The 15,397-nt window shown below is 47.8% G+C and overlaps 2 protein-coding genes across 2 annotated transcripts in view; both read left to right on the top strand.

The window, feature by feature from the left end:
* The first annotated feature begins 1,545 nt into the window (after nt 1–1,545).
* Nucleotides 1,546–3,189, top strand: LOC132462406 (cytochrome c oxidase assembly factor 1 homolog). Its single transcript, XM_060057928.1, has 4 exons — nt 1,546–1,702; nt 2,163–2,314; nt 2,510–2,586; nt 2,708–3,189. The coding sequence occupies exons 1-4, from the start codon at nt 1,609–1,611 to the stop codon at nt 2,856–2,858; spliced, it is 474 nt and encodes a 157-aa protein (XP_059913911.1). The 5' UTR covers nt 1,546–1,608; the 3' UTR covers nt 2,859–3,189.
* A 794-nt stretch (nt 3,190–3,983) lies between these two features.
* Nucleotides 3,984–15,397, top strand: part of LOC132462539 (E3 ubiquitin-protein ligase HECW1-like) — a 28,665-nt gene continuing 17,251 nt past the window's right edge. Inside the window, exons 1-12 of the mRNA XM_060058093.1 lie at nt 3,984–4,250; nt 6,958–7,102; nt 7,972–8,149; nt 8,817–8,924; nt 9,137–9,231; nt 10,580–10,655; nt 11,000–11,169; nt 11,877–12,019; nt 12,501–12,601; nt 12,939–13,869; nt 14,682–14,847; nt 15,206–15,360. Of these exons, the coding sequence (XP_059914076.1) occupies nt 6,986–7,102; nt 7,972–8,149; nt 8,817–8,924; nt 9,137–9,231; nt 10,580–10,655; nt 11,000–11,169; nt 11,877–12,019; nt 12,501–12,601; nt 12,939–13,869; nt 14,682–14,847; nt 15,206–15,360 (2,240 nt within the window). The 5' untranslated portion in view covers nt 3,984–4,250; nt 6,958–6,985. The remainder of the gene's footprint in view (nt 4,251–6,957; nt 7,103–7,971; nt 8,150–8,816; nt 8,925–9,136; nt 9,232–10,579; nt 10,656–10,999; nt 11,170–11,876; nt 12,020–12,500; nt 12,602–12,938; nt 13,870–14,681; nt 14,848–15,205; nt 15,361–15,397) is intronic.

Here is a 15,397-nt window from a genome sequence, read left to right as displayed (position 1 = left end):
AATTTATATTTGTAAATTATATTGTGTACTTGTAGGGATGAAAAATTATCCTTTAAATCCACAAACAACATATGTGTAATCCAGGGCATATAAAGACCGGGACCAGAAAATAATTATTTTCTCTCCATTGACACCCATTCATATTTTTCGATCTCATAGGTCCCATGAGCCCTACCGGAAGAGGCGTGACTTCGCCACTCTATATTGAACGCAGTGAATCCATGATTTTGGTTAGGCCTACTTATTAGTTTTTTTTTTAAGTTGGTGGCCTTTTATAATGATGGTGAGTTAGGGCATCTAACCATCCTCTGTGTTGCCTTGAGTGAGTTTTAGGAATGTGTGTCATTTAATTGAATCAATGAAAATCAGTTGCATGTTAAAATATGTATAGAACTGATCCTGTGTCCATAAAAAAGAGCCTTTACCAAATATTCAAACCAAAAAATCAATAGGCGTTGTCTGTAATATAATGTGGCTATACTCTCAGTTATATTAGAAAACACCCATACAGTCATTGACTAACAAAAACAACCCAGCAACAACCCAGCAGAGACGCCAGGAAGGTAAAGGGAGGTTTGGGGATCGGAAAGCAAACATTTTCTGATCTGATGAAATTATTCATAATTGTAATAATTGAATTAATTCAAACAAGAAAAGCATGTTTTTTTTTTATCGCACACAGACACACAGCATATAAAATAGTATACTTTAACATACACCACCCAGGTATACTGTATAAATTAGATAAAAAATATACGGTATACTTAGGCATTTAAAAATACCCCCCTTTATTTTGTAGTAACTAATTCACCGGAAATTGTTGTATTCGTTTCCGGGTGGATTGACAACACGAGTGTTGCTGTTTGGGGGAGATGATTAGTGCTCGTCCTTTAAGGTCAGTCATTTCTTTTATCGATCAACAATATTGTTTGGTTTGTCCGGCATGACTGAGAAACGTACTTTCCGATGTAAATTAATTTACCTATACGATTTTTGTAATGACATGTTACTGCCCTCATAGCAGAGCACTATTACTAAAGACCTCTAAACGTTACTTCATTAGTGGTTTCAATCTTTGCAACTCTTGCGCAATGTTGAATCGTGCGGCACCAATTTGGTTAAAATGCATTCATAATGGTTGCGTTGACCTACTGAGGCACGTGGAGGCCAGCACAACATACATAATGTGACACGACATGGATGGGTCCGAGTTCTTTGACAACTTGGGCATACGTTCAGAAGTTGTATGGAGTAAACTGCGGCATCTTGCAGGTTGCAGAAATACTGACATCCATTTCAGTCCTACTGAATTGATAACATTTCCAATATGCTTTTCTAAACACATTGAAATGGTTCATTTTATCATGACAGCAAACGACATTAATGCATTTCACACCATAATGACTTGAAGCTTTTAGGCGTCATTATTTTGTAGCCAATCGGCGGAATGTAATTGACTTTTATATGTAAGGTACAGTTTGCAGAGATGTTTGGGAATAGGCCTGCATTTTATTATTTTTTAATATACCGTATTAGTTTGACCCCCCCCATCACTAACGGATATGTGTGTCTACCTATGTTCCCAGTGTATAACCACAGACTGCAGTGATGAGAATTTCTACGCATAAACTGCAGCAGCTGACGATCTTCACCACTGTTTTGACCGGTGGCGGAATCTGTACCATGTACTACCTGATGCAGAGTAAGTGTGTGTGTGTGTGTGTGTGTGTGTGTGTGTGTGTGTGTGTGGTGTACGTGTACGTGTACCATGCACATGCCTTAATTCTCACTGCTTTGCAGTGAGAACCCAACCGATCCAGCTTATTGTATATGCATCATAAATATTGCATGGAAGAGTTATTTTATTTTATTTACGTGTTTTTCAAGTGCATTTATCGAAAATGATTGATGAATCCACACTAGATAGAAGTGGTCATCAATGTTCATAGAAATGTTACTCATGTGTTTTGGGCCCATTTCAAAATAGCGTAGTGAATCAAAGCACAGCAATGGCTCATATCGCTGTTTGGGTTTTGGCCGACCGATGTGCGATGGCATCACAATAAACACAGCGGGTGGGTGACACAACAGAGCATAACAATGAGGAAAACACATGAATAATGTAATCCTCTTGTTCTGCATATGTCTGTGATCATAATCAGAGAACTTTGCCAAATCTGAATACCATCGCTTGGCTGTGGAACGCCTGGAGAACCACCCCGAGGCGATGGAAGGACTAGGGGCGCCCCCTCTGAAGGTCCACAACATCCACCTGTCGGACAAAGATAACCGCATCGACCAGAACATCGCCAAGGTACAATGACCGAGTTACCGACTGGGATCTCTCCACGATCGGCCACGGGGGATAGGAACAAAATCTAACGACACACATCACGATAGAGTATTTTTTCCTGGAGCTAAACCTGGACATTCTTTAAATAACCATGTGGTAATATTTATGTTTGATGTTCTTGCTGGGATGATTTGATTTAACTGTCGGGTGTTGCAGGTGAAGATCCCTGTGACGGGATCAAAAACTGGAGGATATCTGTATACAATTGCATCCAAAGATCCTGCTACAAATGGGTAAAATATGATTTTATATTTCTGTCATTGATAATGGGTACGTAAATCAGACCATATCTACCTATCACCGTTTTTGGAACGAATAAAGTAATATTTTGTGCTCATGTTGGCTTCCCTACAGATGGCAGCTGAAGCTGGCCACGCTGCAGCTCAGGGAAGGACGGACTTTTGATTTGTTAACCGGCCCGGAGCAGCCCTCTGTCCCCGTAGAGCACCAGGCAGAGACACGGGAGTACGACGTGGATCTGGACCAGAGCAAATGGTCTCGATGACGCGCTGTGAAGCCCACGTCATGCAGAGAAGTGTTGATACAATAATTATTAAACGTCAAAGCACATGCTTAATGACTGCTGACTGGAATACCACCTCTATTGCGTCTGTGGGGAAAGAGAGATACTCGACGATCATCTTCTTCTTCTTCCACGACTCAGAGGAAGAGCAGGCACACGTTCAACCTATGAACAATTGGATGGATGTCCCCATCTCATCATTAATGATTGCATTTGACTTGTGACCCTGGGGGCAGTGTTTGAACTGAGTGGCCTTGTAAAATATAAATTGATGTAAATCTAAAGGGACTATATTAAATGTTTTTTAATGCAACAGTCTCAAGACTAGTGTAAACACAAGATTGTATCAAAACGTAATTTGTGCTGCTTTGATGAGGTTATCATTCAGGTTTTATCGTTGATATGTCAAACCGGATTTCATCCGTCCCACTTTATGGACAATGTGTCGCTGCCACGCCTATTAACATCAATGCTGAATAATCTCTTCAATGTGGGACACAGAGACAACAAACCAAACGATAACAACAACACTGTTTACGTTTAAGACGCACGATTTACGTATTTGCGGTAGAATCTTTGCCGTAATTAAATTCAGCATCCGGAATGAGACAACAGCTGACTTGATCTTTGAACGAAAACGATCCCTGATTCGAGGAAGATGGTGATGCTGCGGGGAAGAGCCCTGTCCCCCGTGTCAAGTAAAACAGAAAGGCTTTGAACAAAGCCGTCATTTCCAAAATGTGACCTTCAAAATAAAAGGATCCAAATTGGAACTTTAGTTCGGGGTTACGAAATTGAGTCGGTAATAACTTACCTCTAGTTTAACAAACACCAACATCTTAACTAAATGTTAAAACTATCCTCCCAAAAATAATGTGCCCTCTTATGTGGACCCTTTATTTGAGTAGTAACGTTATTTATATTGCAGAAAAACAAGGCCAGGGTACAGTCCGCTGTATAGACAATGGTGCATTTATATTGTAAAATATTACGCTAGGTTAGTTTTCGGTCGAATGATAAATAACAAATATTCCTTCACAAGACTGAAAGTAATTGGATATTACTACGGTTAGAGCGATTGACGCGGCAGATTGCTTTACTTTGAAATGCTCTTCCGGAACTCGCCTCTTTATTTTTCCTTGCTTTGTCAGGTTAAAGATGCTGAGATGAATTTTGGTCGCCTATTGACCATAGCATAGGCCACGAATGGTTCAGGTCCCCCGATGCCACAGACTGCCTAATAGGCTAAATGAACGTTGAGATATGCAGACGACTTCCCGTCGACCCGTCGCCGCCCCACGGAGTGGGTAAACATGTGCTGTGGATGATATAGCTGTGGAGCTCACAATCCATCAGTTGTCATTTCTGACCCAGGTAAGAAGGCTATTGCAAATGTCAACATCGGCACATGTACGCCCAGGGCCTAGAATTGACGTTTCGTTTATCTTGTATGTCCAATAGTGTGTCATTCCCACCGCCATCAGTAAACTCGCTGTTCAGCCTGTGCTCAAGTGTGTGTGTGTAAAACGCTGACACGTACAGACACGGGGCATATCCTGTTTCCTTGGGTACCACCAAGACTGCTGCCCGGGTCGAAGATGCTCGCTCCCTCTGCCGCCCGTATGGTCGCCTGGCCTGATTGTCCTTCTGCCATGACGGGATCATGATCTGTGTACCAGCATATCACCACAGTCTGACATGTTGGCTACACTGAATAAATTTCAAAATAGGAAAAATATACTACATTCTGTGGTTACTGACCAGATTAATTGCAGTGCAATGGTCAAGTAGCTCCACTGAAGAAATGCATATGTGGTCCAAACATGCTCGAAGCTATATTTAGTGTTATGTGTTTTTCTCAATACAATGAGTTCTTTACTAGCATATGGCACAAAACAATCATTTACAAATAGCACATGTATGCACTTTTATATCACAATTGTATATATTTTTTTTTCGTCAAATTCTATACAACAAATAAGTTTCTCTATCATGAGATCATGTTTTTGTACCATGGATTCATATCACATCTCTCTCTATCGAGGAAATAGGTTTATTTCAACGTTTATTTCAATATGTTCAGCCCATGGCTGTCATTATCTTTCATTGTGTTTATTTCTTCGGGGAGACTTGAACTGAGTTCTGTGAAGTCCTCTTGTTGGAATGTCTTATGGTGACATTGACATGAATACAAACTAACAAGAGGCTCTGGGAACTATGGACTACCGCCCAGCATGAGTCCCAGCACAAGTACAAGTGAATGAGCTCATTAATCATTTTGCTCTCGTGGTTTTAATAATGCTAATCCTAAGTGTGTATCGACAAACATGTCTCTTGGTGAGACCTCCTTGGCCCTTCCCAAATGTGTATTGCTCAAATTGTCAAAACACCTCAACAATTGTGTGTCTGTAACACCCACACACACATGTACCCACGTATATGAAGCCAGTCCGAGGCATCACTCAAACCGGTCGGGAGTCTGTTTAACGAGGTCCGAGGTGCTGAGGGATGAATTATAGAGTGTGAACTCAGCAGCAGACCGGGCTCAGCTGGCGCTCTGTGGAGCAGGAGGCTGTGGCCCGACGAGGCCCCTCTGCATGGGGCCAACCCGGTCACACCTCACACCTAAACGCAGGCTGGAACCAGGGACTAGGATTTGTGTGTATTTGCAAATGTCCGGGCGGGTCATTTGAGCGATATCCGTTTCAGTCACATGGCTGTTTCGGGTATTGCTCTGTCAAGTTCTTTGTCCAAAATTTTATTGTCCATGTCTTTGTTTTGGTTTTTCTTGTCATGTTCTTATTCTGGTCGTTCCAGGGACTGTTCACTGCTTATAGGATGCAGGATAATGGATATGGTGTTTCGGTAGAACGTAGACAATGTAAACATGCTTAATAAATCAGCCTAGAACGGGGCCTATGGCAGACAGCCATGGCCACTGGCACAGGCCTGCTCTTCCTTTTATTTCATACACTTCACTGGAACCTATTTATGTATGGACAGGTTAGAGTAGTAGTCAAGGTGTTTGACTCCAAGCCGATAGGTTCTGCGTTCGATCCCCAATGTCCACACAGTCTACGTGACGGCATCATCGAGCAGGATTCCCTAACCACAACCTTCTCGATAATGAAGTGCATCGTCTGCTAAATTATTAAAAAAGTAATATATAGTGAGAGAAAAACGACTACAATGGACGGTTGAATTTGCATGCTTCTTGAGGTGCTAAATGATTTTCAGAATGTGCGATCATAAATCGTGTTAGCACGCCGGTATTAACAATTCATTACGATCGGTTCCTAACATCCTCCTCGAGCCATTCTCACTTCCTGCCTTTCCCCGTCCAAAGCACACCGGGGCAGTAAACCAGCAGCCTTCATTAAACACAGCACCTTCACCACACTGCAGACTGTCCGCGTTGCGTCTGCCTGCGTTGGCCGCTGTCCCCCCGTCCCACCTCGTCGTGACTCAGCCCTCCCTGCTGCATCTTTTACAACTCCCTCGCCTCCCTGGACCGTCTTTTCATGTTCTTTTTTTCTTCTTCTTCTTCTTCTTCTTCTTCTTCCTCTTCCTCTTCTTCTTCTTCTTCTTCTTCTTCCTCTTCTTCTTCTTCTTCCTGTTTAGATGTGCTCTCCTCTCCCCTTCTTCTTCATTTACAGACCCCCCTGTAAGAGCTCCCTCTCCTTTCCTGCATGCGCTGTGGCACGCCCGCTCGCTACAGCACCTGCTTGTTGTAGACCGCGCCTCACGATTTATGGCCGGCGTTGAAGCCCACCACCTGTTTAGCATGCTGCCCGGTGTATTGTGCCACTGCAAACACTGCATATATATTTTAGGCACAACCTTTTGAGGTTGTACTTTCAAGTGTACTTTCATTTGCCGTATTTGTTATTGTTGTGTGTACGTGATATCACATGATACTAATCTTGTGTACAGGATGTTATGCTGGCTATAACAAGATTATATGACATACATTTTAATTATGAGTCGGCTTTTTCTATTTTGATCATCTTTTATCACACTTTAAAACCTTCCCCTCAGACGTTATCATGTTGTGGCGCTCTCTCCGCTGTCGTCCCTGCAGAGTCCTCCTCTGAGCGCCGGCCGTCGCCATGGCGTCCTCCTCTCGCCCGTCCCGCAGCCGGCGGCGCGGGAAGAAAGACCCGGTACGGCACAGCCTCAACCCGGAGCAGCTCCACCACATGGAGCTACGGCACTGCCTCCAGCAGGTACACACACACGCACACACACACACACACGCACGCACGCACGCACGCACGCGCGCACACACACACACACACACACACACACACACACACACACACACACACACACACACACACACACACACACACACACACACACACACACACACACACACACACACACACACACACACACACATAATTACAACTGTCTACAGCAGGTAGGTCACGAGGAGGAGACACACACACCGAGACACACACAGAGAGACACACACACACACAGAGAGACACACACAGAGATACACACAGAGAGACACAAAGATAGAGAGACACACACATAGTCCCAGACGCATAGAGAGACACACAGAGAAACGCACACACAGAGACACACAAAGAATACACAGAGACACACGCACAGAGACACACAAAGAATACACAGAGAGACACACACATACAGAGACCCACACACAGAGACACACACAGAGAAAAAACAAAGATAGAGAGACACACAGCGAGACAAAGATAGAGAGACGCATACATAGTCCCAGACGCATAGAGAGACACACAGAGAAACGCACACACAGAGACACACAAAGAATACAGAGAGACACACACATACACAGAGGCACACACACAAAGAGTCACACACAGGGAAACACACACAGAGACACACACAGAAAAACAATGCAACACACACACACACAGACACAGATTGTGCAGACCATTGATGTTGTGCAAACCCGTATGTGTGTGTGTGCGTGTATCCAGTGGGGATCATTTGTAATGTGCTCCAACGTATAAACCCTCTGAGATGGTTGAGAGCCCATATTTTCACATTCCACATGTGTATGAAGTGTTTGTTACAACGGACACATGCACGGATCTGTCTGAAGGAAATGGGCACCGCTCCTCGGTCTACCAGCGACACGGACCTGGTGACGTCCTACTGCCGCTCCACGCTCACCACTAGCTCCTCCCACTACACCATCGGCCAACCCCAGGACGTCCACGTCATCTGGGACATCAAGGAGGAGGTGGACGCTGGAGACTGGATTGGCATGTATCTGATCGGTGAGCAGCTTAGACCCATAGAGGTGGCTGCTGGGCTTGGCTATTTAGTATTATAAGTTCATTTAACTTCAAACACACGGTCTGCAGCATCAACTCGGTTTTTTTGCAAAACACATTTCGGAAAAGTGGGTCTGATGACGTCATTGGTCCTTTTGGACGAACGGAGAACCCCCGGACCGATGAGGTCAAAGGTCAGACTTTTCCAAGTTGCTTTCCCTGAATCTGAGTTTATGTTGCAGACAGGATTTTCTCCCCAACACACGTCAGAAGCACTTCTCTCTATTATTAGAAAACTGCAGAGTGTGACTGTACCCCTTTAAAGCTATAATCACAAGGTTGTGTGAAAAGCTTTTTAATTCTCTGTGCATCCTACGGAAATCCTAGTCCTGGCAGAACACTCGGTAATGCCTTTCACCGTAAATGAACTAGCATGAGAAGCAATGTGGCCGTCTTTATCTTTATGCACCGTCGTTCATATTGTTATGAATAAGACACGCCTCCATGGCGACGTGGACCTGGGCTGCAGTCCTCCACCTGAGGGATGGCGTTTAAGCAGATGTTGTATTGATATTGTACACAATTCCATGGATTTTCGATTGTAAAAACCTCCTCCCTATGGAAAACCCAGTGCGCCGACCACGCTGTCGTCCTTCTGTCTCTTCGGCAGACGAGGTGCTGTCCGAAAACTTTCTGGATTACAAGAGCCGCGGGGTGAACGGATCGCATAAGGGCCAGATCGTGTGGAAGATCGAGGCCAACAGCTACTTTGTAGAAAGTAAGTGTCAGTACGTTTTCAGCTGCTTGCAGGTGTGTCAACAATGCGCCTCAATATGTGTTCTTGTGAAGATGATCCGTTTCTTCCCACATTCTGCGTTCAGTTTAACACGGATGCGTCTAGCTGTGACAGCGACGCGAGTGCCGACGATTGTGCTGTCTCTCACGCTATTACAAGTGGTTCAATAACGACTGAACCGTTCCTCCCTCCAGCCGAGACGAAGGTTTGCTTCAAGTACTTCCACGGTCTGAGCGGGGCGCTGAGGGCCACGACCCCCACCGTCACGGTGAAGAACCCCACCGCCCCGGTAAGCATGGCCCCGCCTCGGGCCCAACGCAGGGCCGGCGCTGGCCGTTTGGGTGCCCTGGGCGACTCGACATTAAATGGTGCCCTGACAGGACTTCCGAGCGGGGGGGGGGCCCTGAGCGATAGGTTATACCAGGGGTCTCAATCTCAACTTACCTGGGGGCCGCCGAAGGTAGCGCCTGGGTCAGGCTGGGCTGCATCAAATATTGCACAGAAAAAAAGAGCACAACTGACCCAATCTAAGTTAATGATCGGGCTATCACTAGATCACGTTGGCTATGTAATCGCTGACAACAGGGGACATTTCATAGTGGTTGGTGGAAACCGGGACATTTTAGCATCCTTTGGCTTTTGTCGGGACACGCAACTCAAAAATGGGACTGTCCCGGCAAAACCGGGACATCTGGTTACCCTATCACAAGTTATAAAAAAGTGTGGCAAGACACTCAGCAAAAATGTGCGTTTGACAACAATGTGGGGGCCGCACTAACACTAAACTTTGATGTGAAGTAGGGGGCCACAAAATATCATCCTGTGGGCCTCAATTGGCCCTCGGGCCGCGAGTTTGAGACCCCTGGGTTATACAATTAAGAAAAAACAACGGTGGGCCTCTTCATAACTAATTTATATATTTTTGTAATTCAATAATGTAATTATTTTATTATTAGTATTTTTATTTTCTTCAAACCTTAATTTGTGGTGCCCCCCCCAGGTACTTGGTTCCCTGCGTACTCTGAACACTCTGCGTACTCTGCGTACTCTGCGTACAGGGAGCGGCGGGCCTGGCAGAACGATATGGGGAAATAATCCAATTACGATTATTTCAAACAATATTATGAGTGAAGTTCCTTATCCTTTCTTATACACTCAACAACTGATAAACCATTCTATGGTATGACCGACACAGCATTGGAAGCAGTCAACCAATAAACTGGGGTGATGTCCTGATGGCAGCGACCCGGGTTCGATTCCCTCCCGGGGTCCTTTGCTGCATGTCCTCCCCTCTCCCCCATATCTTCCTGTCCATCTCGCTTTTTAATAAAGCTAAAATAAAACAGTATTCTTTTTTTTTATCACAGCCATTGCGATTCGCAAATCGCGTCCTGTAACAGTACATCGCAATGTCGCTTTGATTCGATTAATCGTTCAGCCCTAGCCCTGTCACTCAGCTAGTGGCCGAGGTTTAATTTTCACGATAATGTTTCCAAACCTAGTTAATGTCGCAGGCCGAGTATTTTTCCAAACAGGTGTAAAAGCCGAGCTCTCTTATATCAGATTTTATCCGTGTGTGACGGCTCTCGTAGAGCTCCACGGTAGGCTCATGCAGATCTCGTCCGTTCCTCCTCCAGGTGCTGAAGCAGAACTCTACTGAAGAGGCGCCCCCAGTCCAGGGCTCGAGAAGACTCATCAGCTTCTGTTTGTCTGGTTGGTACACGCGCACTCGCACGCACACACACACACACACACACATGCATGCGCGTACACGCCCACTCACACTCACACTCTCACACACGCAAACGCAAACACACACACACACTTCGGCCCAAATGCTTGAACAGATTTCTTCTCAGCCAAAGAGACGGGGATTGACAGGTTCTCCCGCAAACATGACGATCATTACTTAGTGTGCACCAGACTGGCCCTGCTATCACACAGATTACACAGCACCTTCTTGGTCTTTGAGTTGGATGCCATTTTTCAGACACTATTACTATGCAGCCTGGAAGAGTTTTGCAACCTGAGCCTCCTTTTGTGTTTATCTTGTGAAGACTTCAACGCGGCGGGGCTGAAGAAGGGGATGTTCTTCAGCCCGGACCCCTACCTGAAGATCTCCATCCAGCCGGGGAAGAACAGCATCTTCCCCTCGCTGCCGCACCACGGCCAGGACAAGCGCTCGGGCATCGTGTACAGCACCATCAACCCCCGCTGGAACAGAGAGGTGCACGCACGCACACACATGCATGCACGCACACACACACACACACAAACACACACACACACACACACATGCACACGCACACGCACACAGGCCACACACACACACACACACACACACACACACACACACACACACACACACACACACACACACACACACACACACACACGTGCGCATACACAAGAGCAGATCGCCTGTATATATCGGGGGGCCAGTTGCGTAATCGATTGTGTAGTAAAGGCCTTTAAAAGTGAATTTTAATTGATTGATTGGTGTTTACGGCTAGATTGATGTTTACACCATTATTAAACTGTTTTTTAAACTTTATTTTACTAATTTAGTCTTTTTATATAAGTGTCCTGGCCAAGATAAAACAACAGCAGTAGTATAGAACATGATATATAACATGGTATAGAACATGGTATATAACATGGTATGGAATGTGATATAGAACGTGGTATAGGACATGGTATAGAACATGATATAGAACGTGGTATAGAACAGGATATAGAACATGATATATAACGTGGTATAGAACAGGATATAGAACATGATATATAATGTGGTATAGAACATGGTATAGAACAGGATATAGAACATGAAATAGAACGTGGTATAGGACATGGTATTAATTATTGACTGTCTTCCTCCTCCTGCTCTGTTCTCATCCTTCGACACCCTCCCTCCACGTCCGTCTGTCACCGCAGCGCTTCAGCTTCGTCTCGCTGCCGACAGACGTTCTGGAAATAGAAGTAAAGGATAAGTTTGCTAAAAGCCGACCCATCTTCAAGCGTTTCCTGGGCAAGCTTTCAATGCCGGTCCAGAGGCTGTTGGAGAAACACGCCATCGGGTAGGAGGAGGTGGTTTACTGTTTAATCTGGAACTATTTGGAACCAAGGCGACCGTCTGTCCCTTTACCGTGTTAGTGTAGGGCAGTGTGGGGGGGGGGCAGAGGGCACAGGGATGAAAACATTCCTCAGGGACTACATTAGTTGCTAGAGATTGGTAGAATGTATGCACATCTGAGCGGATGTACTTGTTTTTTATTTGACAAAATGATTTCCTTCCTTTTCAACATCACAGGGGGACTAAGTGTTCTCACTTGTCGTGTGAAAAGGGTGCTCATTTACATTTCAAATGTACAACTACACAGCTGCAGCTCTTAAAAGCCATTGCTGAAAGAAGGAAACCACTTCAATTTGCATAAATATACAAATTAACAATTTATATATGCAATGTGCTGGTTCTGTGATGCCAGCCATGTCAACAGTACGTGTGTCTCCACGTCAATGCAAATGAGCTTCTCATCTGAACGTCCTTCTGCTCTTCAGGGATAGGATGGTGCACTACACTCTGGGGCGCAGACTACCCAATGAGCACGTCACCGGCCAGCTCCAGTTCCGCTTCGAGATCACGTCGTCCATACACCCAGGTCTGTACCGCTCCGGATGACACAGAGGAAATGAGGTACACTGAGGATGAACACATGAGTGTCCCCCAAAACGTTGATGTGGTTGTCACGGCTTCACTGTGCAAAAAAGACTTTGTTAGCAGTTAGTCATTAGTCAATGAAACTAAAGACAATGATGGCGTTCTGATGGACCTGAGCGACGCTGCGTTCAAGACAACTCGCTGCTCGGAGTGAACGCAGTGATGTCGGAAGATCGGAATCTCGGCGCCGAAACTTCCGAGTTCCGGGCTGTCTCGAACGCAGCGCGACCTTATCAGGAAAGCAAACGTTTAAAAAGCGCTCGGCTCTGTGCCTCCAGACGACGAGACCCTCAGCGCCGAGTGCTCCCCGGCCCGCCAGCCCCCGGCCGCGCGGCGCTCCAGCCACCCCTCGCGGGCGGCCCACACCTCGTCCGACGACACGCGCAGCCCCCTCCGCGTCGCCCAGGGCAACCACGGCCCCGGCGCCGGCGAGCCCCCCCAGAGGTCGAGACACCGGAGGCCGTCCAGAACGGGCCGCCACGGGCTCCCGTCCGACCCCGTCTGCAGCGTGGAGCCGGCGGCGGCGGCGGCGGCGGCGGTGGCGGCGGTGGCGGCGGCGGCGGGAGAGGCGGAGCGCGGTGGGACGGAGGGGTCGGCTGTTGCCCAGACGACGGCGTCTACGGAGAAGGACGAGGACGAGGAGGAGGAGGAGGAGGAGGAGAAGGAGCCGTCCGGTCCAGATCCCCCAGAGGCCGGCCTGACCCGGGACACTCAGGGCGCCGCCTCGGCCAAAGCGGACGGTACGGGCGTCACGGAGTCGCCGTTGGCGACGGTGCAGGAGGCGAGCGAGGAGAGGAGTCTGCACACGCCCTCCACGCCCCGAGGCGAGGAGCTGGAGGCGAGACGGGAGGGAGGAGCGGGGGACGGGGAGACCAGAGGAGGAGGAGGAGGAGGAGGAGGAGAGGAGGAAGAGCAGTGGGAGGAGAACGGGGGGACGCAGGAGGGGGGGTCCCCGGAGAGACGGAGCAGAGACAGGGGGGGGGAGCAGCAGGAGAGGAGGAGGACCCTGGGTGACCCGGAGCCGGGGGGGCAGGGGGAGGAGGAAGAGGAGGAGGAGGGGGAGGAGGAGGAGGAGGGGGAGGAGGAAGGAGAGAACGGCTGTCCTGTGACCATCAGGAGCTTGCCAAGGAGGCGGAGCCGGCCCTGCTCCCTGCCCGTGTCCAAACTGGAGACGGTCATCGCCTCCTGCTCCGAGCCCGAGACGCCCAGGTAAGAGGAACGCCTCCTGGGGCCTCTGATTGGAGGGCTGCGTCCTCCTGATGCCTCTGATTGGTCGGCTGAGTCATGGGGAAGGAGTCCCTCCTCATGACTCAGCCCACCCAATCAGAGGCATCAGAAGGACTCAGCCGACCAATCAGAAGCATCAGGAGGAGTCCCTCGCAGGGACTCCTCCTGATGCTTCTGATTGGTTGGCTGAGTCCTTCTGATGCCTCTGATTGGTCGGCTGCGTCCTCCTTATGCTTCTGATTGGAGGGCTGAGCCATGAGGAATAGCTTCCCTCTGATCTGTAGGAAACGGATCGTTGAAGCAGTATTCCATCGGTGTTGGATTATTGGGGTTTATTTTATAGGAACACGTCTGCACCTCAATTGAAGCCCCTAGATTCTGTTGAGCGTTCGGCCTTTAGGGTTCACTCCTGGCGGTAGTTACGATACTGTATTCTATTTGATAAGGTCGGTCGGTCTTCTCATGCTGAGAGATACATTCAGCATTGGTATTGGTTTATTTATAAAGCCCTTGTCGGAAAACAGGGCTCTTATATCACATTGGATGGACGTTTGGTTCATCTTTTATATCGTTCCAACGGCTGGATATTGAACAGCATACAAAGGTCTAGAACTATCAATAAAACTAATAGAATGAAGATCATTATACATTATAACATGTAATGTATAAATCATTGATGCATAATGATTCATATCTTTTTGTGACGTTGATTTGCCTAGTAAACATGAACAAACAAACCCTGACACGGTCTTCTCAGAGCGTAACGTTTGAATTAAAGCGCTCCTCGTTCGCAGGTCGCACTACATACGCATCCACCAGCTGCTCCACACGCTGCCCTGCGGCCAGCCAGAGGAGCTGCTCAACGGGGACGCCGTGTCAGGCGAGTCCCTGGATCTGGAGGGCCTCGACGAAGACCCAGGGACGCCCTCCGCCAACGGGCCCCTGGGTGAGGCACTGACGGTTTAGTGGTGTGTGTGTGTGTGTGTGTGTGTGTGTGTGTGTGTGTGTGTGTGTGTGTGTGTGTGTGTGTGTGTGTGTGTGTGTGTGTGTGTGTGTGTGTGTGTGTGTGTGTGTGTGTGTGTGTTTTGAGTGGGGAAGGGAGGGAGGTAGAGAGAGAGAGAGAGAGAGAGAGAGAGAGAGAGAGAGAGAGAGAGAGAGAGAGAGAGAGAGAGAGAGAGAGAGAGAGAGAGAGAGAGAGAGAGAGAGAGAGAGAGAGAGAGAGAGAGAGAGAGAGAGAGAGAGAGAGAGAGAGAGAGAGAGAGAGAGAGAGAGAGAGAGCGCGCGTCCGTCCGCGTCCCCTGAATCGGTTCCTCATCAGTCTGTTCTCCTGCCAGAGGGGGGGGAGGAGGCGGCTGTGGCCCCGCCGGGGGCCCCCACGAGGGCCCAGAGGGGGGGGCCCCGGCGCGCCCTGCCCCGCTCCCTGTCCGTGGACCGCCTGTCGGACCTCGCCCTGAGGCTGGATGCGGAGGGGAGGCACCCTGAGGTGAGGAACCAGAATCAGGATCACTTT

This window comes from Gadus macrocephalus, chromosome 8 (genome assembly GCF_031168955.1).
Source record: "Gadus macrocephalus chromosome 8, ASM3116895v1".
In the NCBI taxonomy this organism is placed as follows: Eukaryota; Metazoa; Chordata; class Actinopteri; order Gadiformes; family Gadidae; genus Gadus; species Gadus macrocephalus.
This window is presented reverse-complemented; position numbering and strand designations above follow the sequence as displayed.